Raw genomic sequence first — 9,933 nt, forward strand, 5'->3', positions numbered from 1 at the left:
TTTATTTATAAAAATAATTTTTAATAATAATAATAATAATAATTATTATTATTAACCGCATTTCATCCCGATCCTTTCCCCCCTCCTCCCCTCTACTCCCCTCCCCGCCTTCCCTCTCATCACCCTGAAAAAAAAAAAAAATTTATCAATAATTAAAAACAAAAATGAATTTTCCAAAACAATCAAAATATTTTTTCTTATTAGTATTATCATCATCATCATTGGATAAATATCGATTTTAAATAATAATAATAATAATAATAATAATTGTTAAGAATGAAAATGATATGAAAGATATAAAGTAAAAACTCTGACGAGGAAACTCAAAAGAATTTTTTTTTTTTTTTTATTCCGTCGAGCATTTCAGGAGCAGCAGTCGATAAACGTTTTCAGTCGTGCTCGGGATCTCCGGTGGAAAACATTTATTTATTATTAACGTTAAATAATAATAATAATAATATTTATTTATTTATTTAAATAATAATATTTAATAAATTTTGTTTTTTTTTTTTTCAATAGTTTTAATTATAAAAATAATAATAATAATAGTAATAATAATAATTTAATCAGTTATAATTTTTTTTTTTCATCATTCGTCGTTTCGTTGTCATAAATATTTAATCGAACCGGAAACAGGAAACGGAAAAGTTTTATTTCTTTTGTGTGATTTTTTTTTGTTCTTACATAAAATTTGTTTTATTAAACACAATTAATAATAATACTAATAATAATAAATTAATCATATAATTAATATAAAAAAACAAAACAAGCAAACAGAAAAAAAATGATTCGTCAATAAAAGTAAGTTTTCTATTTATTTATTTATTTATTTATTAATGATGATGATAATAATGATTTGTGTGTTTTAACTTATTTATTAATGATTTTTATCGTAAACTATTCGATGATTATTTAAAACGATAATGATGATTATAGCACGTAATAGATTACGAATAAAAAAATAAAAAAAAAATTGAAATATTTTCTTTTTTCTCGAGGAGGGGGAAGGGGGGAAGGGGAGAGGAGGGAACGAAAAAATTCATTTTCGCGGTTTACGAAGTTAGGGGGTGGAATTTTTTTTTGATTTTTAAAGTTTTTATTTTCGATTGGCGATCGATAATTAATTAATTAATTACTTTTTTCCTCTTTGTAAAAAAAAAAAATCCCAAATAAATTTTTTTCTTTTTTCCGATATCAAATTTTTTTTCTCTTTCTCTTTCTCTCTCTATCTCTCTTCATCCTTCTCTCCCTTCTCATCCCCCATTTTTTTCTCTCATTTTTTAAAACGCATTTTTACGGCTTTAAAAAATAATAATAGTCTTAACAATAAAAACCTTATGATGAAAATGACAAAAAAAAATCGAATACGCACAATGAGAGAGAGAAAGAGAGAGAGAGAGTCAGAGAGAGAAAAAGAGAGAGAGAGAGAAATAAAAAAAAAATAAACTCATCGGATTTTATTGTCGCCGTAGGAGTAATTTTTACCATAAATGAAAATTTTTACTTTTTTCCTTTTTTTTTTCTTTCGTGTTATTTACACGCGTAAAGCAATTATAAAAATAAAAAATAAAAAATTTATTTAAATCTACTGCCACGACGTCATTATTATGATAACGATGATGATGATAATGCTGATTAATTCTCATTAATCAAGAAAAAATGTATTAAAAAAATTTTTTTTTTCAACTGTCATTGACAAATTTTTCTTATACTAAAATAATTTTCCTATTATTATTATTATTATTATTATTATTATTATCGCTTTCTATAATTATCCAAAAAAAGGTTCTCATCGAGATGATGATAATAAAATAATTTAATAAAATGATAAAACGATGATGATGGGGGGGGGGAAAATTTTTTTTTTTTTTCTAACCGTTTTCCGCGTGTGTGTGTTACCAAAAATTAAACGTTTTAGACTAATCATCTCTCTCTCTCTCTTTTTTTTATTCCAGGTGAAAAATACAATTCGTTAACATTTTTTTTGTTAATAGAAAAGGAAAAAAATGTTTGAAGATTATTATTATTATTTTTTTTTTACCCTTTTAAATTTTCTTTTCGTTTTTTAAAAATGGACGACACATTTTCCTTCTTTAATAAATTTAAGAAGTAAATAAATTTTCCTTTTCTTTCAACATTTTGTTTTCCTTCTTTTAATTTACGAATTGATTTTTATTATTAATAAATAAAACAAAAGAATTGTTAATTGTAAATTATTATGACGTCATTTTTTAACAAAATTCAAACCTGAATTTCCCCCCCTACCTAGAATTTTTTTTTTTTTTCGTTATTGTTTTGTTAAACGAAATAAAATTTTCGTGATTTTAAGATATTTTTCGTTAAAATAACAAAAAAACTTAACAAAACAAAAAATACAAAGATGATGATGATGATGATGATGATGATGAGGATGATGATAATAATATTAATAACAATAATAAAACGCTCGTGTAAAATTGTCGAAAAAGAAAAAAAATGAGAGAGAAAATTTTTATTTATTTATTTATTTATTTTTTGTTGTTATTATTATTATTCCTTTGACGAAAATTCTATTGTTGCTGTTGTCGTTGTTGTTTGTTGTTGTTTTCTCAGGTAAACAAATAAAAATAAAATCTATTAGGATCAAAGATCAAATATCAAATAAGAAAAAAAAAAAAAACGAAATTTTTTTTTTATACGAAATTTTATACGTACGTGGAAAAAAAAAAAATTCTCCAGTCGACAACGTTTTCTCTCTCCCTCTCTCTCTCTTGACTTTTTTAAAGCGTAAAAAAAAAAGAAAAAGGAAAAAAATTTATTATTCGAATTTTTCATTGTAACGTAATTTTATTTATTTCTATGAAAAAAAAAAAAAAAACTTGAAGAAAATTTAAATTTAAATGATGTGGGTAGAGTTGGTGGTGACGGTGGCGGTGGTGGTGGTGGTGGTGATGGCGATGGTCGTGAAAATTAATTAATTTTAAATGTTAAAATTTCAAATTAATTATTTTGTATTTATCTCAATAAAAAGGTAAAAGGAAACAAAAAAAAGGAAAAAAAAGCAAAGGGAAAACTTTTAATTTTTTTTCTTTTATAGGTTTTTCCTCCCCCCCCTATCCTACGAAAATCCGGGTAAAGAAGGATTAAGAAAATTCCTTTTTTTTTTTTTTTTTTTTTTTTTTTATTGTAGTAGCGATATTAATTGTGTATCATCATCATCATCATCATCACATCAGAAAAAAAAATTTCTCTTAAATCCTTTTCGCAATAGGAAAAAAATTTTACGTCACTCACACAAAAATTTCACAACAAATATTTTTTTTCGTATACTCTTAAGTAAAAAAAAAAAAAAAAATTTTAAATTTTTATTTATATTTTATCATCTTAAATAAAAATAAATAAATAAATAAATAAACAAAATGTTTTTCTTCTTCTTCTTCTTTTTTTTTTTTGTTGTTGAAAATTCAATTGGATGTGAAAAATCGCGATTACATTCCGGTTCCCGGCTTCCCCCTCACTTCGCTCCCCCCGCCCAACCTCTCCCCTTTGAGTTCCCTCACAATTTCATTCGTCCGAAAAAATATCCGCCATTTTTTATTTATAAACTCCGATCACGATTTCAAGTTGTCAAAATAAAATAAATAAATAAAAAAAAAAAAAATTTCTTCTCTCGAGAGAATGAAAACTAATTGCAATGCATAACATAATATAAACTTTTTGTCTGTTTGTTAACGAGTAGAATTTGTTTGTTTGTCTGTTTGTTCGAGAGTGTAATGATAAAAAAAAATTAATAATAATAATAATTATTATTATTATATTCGATAAGGGAAAAATAGTTTACGTTAAATCAAATTAAAATCTTTTATTTTATTTTTGTAGTGGCAGTAGTAAAGTGGTGTAGCAGTGGTAATAGTGATCTCGTTAAAAAATTGTTTAAAACCACGTTAATGATTAATTTTTTAAAAATATTTTCAAAACGTAACAAGGAAAAGCCGAAGAGAAAAGTGAGAGAGAGAGAGAGAGAGAGAGAGAGAGAGAGAGAGAGAAAGAGAGGAAAGGCAACGGCGTTTTTCGTTTCGTTATTTTTTTTTTTTTTTACTCTATGACGCGCTGTCGAAAAATGTATTTTTTTAAAATAAAAAGACGACGACGGCGACGATGTTTATTTTAAAATAAATTATAAATTATGCAAAAACCTTTTTTTTTCCTTTTTTTATTTTTTTAAGGAAAAGCAACAACATCAACCCGAATAATAATTTAAATTACACGCTACGTTGAAAAAAAAAAAATTTTCTCGCACACGTGTATACACGTGCACGTGTTTTATATTTAAACGAAAAAACGGTTTTTTTTGTGAGATTTTTTTTTTTTTTTGGTTCGATCGAACGAATTTAAAAATAATTTTTTTTTAACGTTACATCAAAAGTTAAGGAAAGGGAAAAATGTCGCAAAAATAAAAAAAAAAATTTAAAAAGCCGCCATTTTTTTTTTCTAAACCGTCGCTATCGTCGTTAAAATTTGCGTTCGCGTTTTTCTTCGTTCGTGATAAAAAAATGAATCTTTTTTTTTTTTTGAGGGAGGGGTAAAATTTTTACTTTACAACGATGTATGTGTGACTTCCCATTCCCCCCACCCCCACCCCCACCCTCCACGACCTTTTATCAGTTCGATGAAACATTTTTTTAATTGTAAAAAAAAAAAAAAAAAATTTTTTAAATCGTCGTACGTGAATTTTAATTTTGTCGAAAACAAACGGAAACGGAAACATGGGATTTTTTTTTTTTAAACAAAATTAGTTTCACCTGTTCACAAACCTTCGAATCACCTTTTTGAAATTTTACACTAATTACATTGTTATTTTACCCCAAAGAAACGGAAAAAGGAAAATTTTTATTCGACATTTAAAATTTCCGGTCGTAGCTTAATGTTTGCCCTTTTTTTTTGGAAAATTCATAATTGATTAATAAATTATTGAAAACGATACCACAATGCTTCCCCCCCCCCCAAAAAAAAAATTCATTTGTACGAAAAACATTTAATTATATTAACAGGAGTGACAGGAGTTTACGAAAATCTATTCCCACGAAAAAAAAAAAATAATGATGATTGTGTGTGACGCATAAGATTAACAATCGTTCCAATAATTTCCGGTCGTAAATAATATATTTAAAAAAAAATTCGTATTTTCGTATTTATTATTATTATTATTTGAAATCCTCCGACATTTTTTTTTATATCGAAACATAATTTCGAAATTTTTATTTACAAAATCGTAATTAATGTTGTTTGACATAAAAATCCTTTAACACTTTTCTCGATTGTGTTTTCATTTTTGTTTTGATTTAAACGATGAACGGTTTCGATGGTGTGCGTGTGCGTGCGTGTGTGTGTGGGGGGAAGGATGGTTATAAAATTGAACAATTTAAACAAATTTTATTTCGCCATTTTCTTTTTTTCCTCCTCCTTCTCCCTTTCCCCCTCCCTCAGAATATTTACAATGAGGCGATTCGCTAATAAAAAAGTTATACGCATTTTTTTTTTTTTTTTTTTTTATTGCCAGATTTTTGAAAAGCTTTTCAATTTTTCTTTCTTTCTTTCTTTTCTTTTTTTATTTCCGGTTGTAAATGCTTCTTTTTTAAATTTCAAATCTTTGTCGGTTGAAAAAAAATTTTTTTTTTTTTTTTTTGTTAAATCAATTCCGTTTTAAAAGTTTGCTAAAAATCGATAATAAAAAATCATTTGAAAATTTTTTTATTTTTTTTTATCTTTTTCGTTTGTTTGTTTGTTGGTTTGGCTGGTTGTCTGTTTAAACAGTGAAAATTTTATGGGTTTTTGTTCCTGGAAACAAAAAAAAAAAGAGCGTTCGGTCTTCTGGTTATCCCGTTCCCGTTTTTTTTTTTCTTTTATTATTTTTTTTTTCATTTCCCACATTTAAAAAAAAATTATTATTATTATTTTCTTTATGAATATTTTTTTTTACTCACACGTTAACTTTTTTCAAACAATAAAAAATAATAATAATAATAATAATACTTTTATTCATCATTTAGTAAAAAAAAGTAAATAAAAAGGAAAAAAAAAAAAAAACTTTAAAATGAAGAGTTTTGTTGTAAAAGCAAAAAAAAAAAAAAAAAAAAACACGCAAGCAAAAAACTAAAAAGAAATTTATTATTATTATTATTATTATTATTATATTTTTGAAAAGGTTTACAAAAATAATAAATTTTCTCTTAGAAATTAACCTTTTGAAGTGTTCAGAGTACAATGTGATACTAAAATACTAAATTTAATTTCGAGGAGAAAATGAAAAATTGGATAAATTAAATTCGTTTAACTAATTTCCGTAGTTTAAAAGAGGGAAAAGGAGAAAAGTTAAACACAAAACATTTTTTTTTTTTGTACTCCAGTTCGTAAACCTTCCAGGTATTACACATCCTTCCGTGTTAAGTAAATAAAAAACTGAATACGATGTACGATTAACAGGAAAAACTTTATCCAAAACCTTTTTGAATTTTTTTTTTTAATATTAACTGAGAGTCAGCCATGACCTCAATAGTTTAAAAAAAAAAAAAAATTAAAATTAAAAGGTTTTGTTTTAAAAAAAAAAGAAATTTCTCTCTCTCTATCTCTATCTCTTTATCTCTCTTTCTATTATTTTTGCGAAAAAAAAAATAAAAGGAATACAAAAATAAAAAGAAAAAAGAAAGAAAAAATCATTCGGATGACTTGTTTTTTAATGCTTTCAACCGTAACGAATAAGTAAAAATTTAATTCTATATCACTTTGTACCAGTGTTGCCAATTTATGTAATTTATTATTTGAACCTCTGTGGTTTGTTTTTTTTACTCATGGATTTTTCCCATGTTGGACACCAAAAAATATGGAGAAAAAAACAAAACAAAAAAAATAATAAAACTCGATTATAACTTTATACAGGTGTATTAATAATAATAATATTACGCATTTATTTTTTCCAGTCGAAAAAAAAAACACAAAACAAAAAAAAACCATAGAGTATATAAAACAAAGAATATACGTTAAGTGAGTAGTTTTGTATTTTAATTAAAAAAAAAAAAAAAAACGAAAAAAATGATAATAAAAACTCGTTAAAAAAAAAAAATTTTTTTTTAATTTTTTTTATTATTAATTAACGTTCTCAAACGTCTTATTAAACCTTATTATTATTATTATTATTATTATTATAAATCCTGCAATGAAAAAGTGTTTAAAAAAAAAAAAAACTTTTCTTTTTTTCCTTTTCGTGTTGTTAAAAATAAAATAAAATGAAAAAAAGGGGGGGGGCAACCGACGACGTTTGTTACAAATCGTGAGGTTTCATATTCTAGAATTTTCTATTTTATACGATGATGATGATGATAATGATGATGATGATGAAGTTATTCTATGATTAATTCGAGATCGATAAATACGTAGTAGGAAAATTTATATAGAAATGAAAATAATGAGTGTGTTTGTGTCATATGGCGTTGAATAAATTTAACGATTTTATACAATCATCATTATTATTATTATTATTATTATTATTAATAATACGTCCTAGATTTAAGGACTATTCTCGAACATAAAACAAATCATTCTTTAAAAAAAATATAGATATATAAATAAATAAATAATAATAAAAATTATTTTAAAAAAAAAAAAACAAAAAAAGGGGGAGGGGGGAAAAAGTTAGCTAACTAATTTTATTTTTATTTTGATTATTTTGATTATCGCATATATATTTCTTTTTCATTAATTTCTTCTTTTTCGATTCTATCCTGCACGTTTCGTGAAATTTACACGTTCCAGACCAAATAATAATTTCAAATATTAACAAGCATAAATAAACGAATCCGTAAAGAGCTCCGGATAAACCGTTAACGTAAAATGAAAAAACAAAAGCGGCCAAACAGAAATCGCTTAAATCCGTAACAATTTCTCCAGCTGTTAATATTAACGCCGGCAATGTTAAATATCCGGAATGCAATACGAGATCTATTAACAAACACAAACTTGATAATCCGTAGGCGATAGTGTGATACAAATCGAATCCAGTTTTAAACGTTAATATCGCTTTTGATTGTCTAAAATTAATAAATTGACTCGAAGATGAATCAATGAGTGTGCCATCGGGTAATACCTTAAATTCGTTTGTTTTAACACCTTTTGAAAATACGTAAAATCCAAAAATAACCATTGTCAATGCTGCCGTGTGATAAAGATATGTATTTGGAATTAACATCTTTTCTTTCTCTCTCCCTCTTTCTCTCTCACTCTCTAAAATAACATATATATTTCGACAATAATTATTATATATTATTATTATTACTATTACTATTATTATTATTATATAAAATTTTTAACTTTTTACTTAGGAAAATTTAGAAAAAAAAATTAATAATAAAAAAAAAAAAATAATTGTGTGTGTGACTTGTAAATGTATGTTTATGTTGGGGTTTTTATTATTATTATTATTATTATTATTATTATTGTTTACTTATGATCATTATGTAAACAAACGTATATTTTAAATTATGTTGTCTTCTTGATTATTATCATTATTATTATCATCATCGTTAAGAATGTAAATATTATGTAAACAATGTAGAATGAAGGCTCGTTAAAATTAACCTTTTCATTAAATTATTGATTGGTGGGGGAGGGAAAAATCATAGAGTAATCATTATTATTGTCGGGGCCATTTTTTTCGGCCCTAGGGGGCTGGGTTTTCCGCGTGTGTGTGTAATTTAAAAAAAAAAAATTGACACCGAAATGATTTTATTCAATTAATTAATTTAAAAAAAAAAAAAAAAAAGCTTTAAAGTTATTTTTATTCAAACGAGGAAAAAATAAATAAATTTAAAAATACATTAATTAACCGAGAGAGAGAGAGAGAGAGAGAGAAAATACTTTTCCATAAATAACCAGGTGAGTTCCAGGTGCTTTGTTACTGTTTTTACTTTTCCTCCCCCCTTTTCCCCCTTCTTCCTTTTTTTCCCTTTATCCGACGAAACCTTTTTTATCTTTATTAAAAATAACGTGACAAACCGAAAAAAAAAAAAAAATGAAACAAACGAAAAAGTCATTTTATCAAATTAAATACGCACAAACAAACAACCAAACAACCCAAAAAAAAAAAAAAAAAAATGAAAAGTGATTTTTGTTTTTTAATAATATCTCTAAATTATTATATCGATTTATCGATTTATCGATTAATACAAAATTAAATTAAATTAAATTAAAAACAAACAAATAATTTTTTTTTTCTTAATTAATTTATTATATAATTTTCTTTTTCCTTTTTTTTTTTTTTTTATTTTTTATTTTTCTTACGCAATTAATAACAATTAAAAACAAAATTTTTTTTTCTTTTTTATTTCTTTTTTCCCCTCCCCTCCGCTCCCCCTCATCCCTTCCTTCGGAAACCGTTTTTTTTTGTTTTTAATTTTTTCTAATTAAAATTTTATGTTTTCCATTTGTTATTTAAATTTTAAAGGAGAAAAAAAAAAGAAGGGGAAAAAAAAAGCTTTTTGTGTTTTGCATAAAATAATTGTTACATAATTTTTAATAAAATTTAACGAAGTAAATTAAATTAAGGTTTAACAGTAAATAAAAGGTGTTTATTACGTTTAAATAATAATAATAATAATAATTTTTCTTTCGCGCGCGCATTATGTAAAATTTTTTTTTTTTATTCAGTTTTCCACAAAGTTTTTCCTTTTTTTTTTTTTTTTGATATTGTTTCGTTAAAAATTTTTTTAAAATCATCTTATTGAACGTGTCATGGCTCCCGGTGGTCCCAGGAAAACCTTTTGTGAGTCTCCCACATCTTTTCTATTTCTATTTCCGGATAATCCAATTAAATCAAACAATTTTTTTTTTTAACAATTAGAATGATATCCGGTTTGTCATGTATCGTGCGTCTGAAAAATCGGTTTGGAAAATTCTTTAACT

At 24.8% G+C, this 9,933-nt stretch overlaps 1 protein-coding gene across 1 annotated transcript; it reads right to left on the bottom strand.

Annotated features, from left to right (window-relative positions):
• Positions 1-7,672: 7,672 nt before the first annotated feature.
• Positions 7,673-8,221, bottom strand: Phum_PHUM505420 (uncharacterized protein; the record flags this gene model as incomplete). Its single annotated transcript, XM_002430910.1, has 2 exons — positions 7,673-7,923; positions 7,993-8,221. 2 exons carry the CDS (start codon positions 8,219-8,221, stop codon positions 7,673-7,675), a joined length of 480 nt encoding a protein of 159 aa, XP_002430955.1.
• Between the last annotated feature and the right edge of the window lie 1,712 nt (positions 8,222-9,933).

This window comes from Pediculus humanus, genomic scaffold (genome assembly GCF_000006295.1).
Source record: "Pediculus humanus corporis 1103172108277 genomic scaffold, whole genome shotgun sequence".
NCBI classification, from domain to species: Eukaryota; Metazoa; Arthropoda; class Insecta; order Psocodea; family Pediculidae; genus Pediculus; species Pediculus humanus.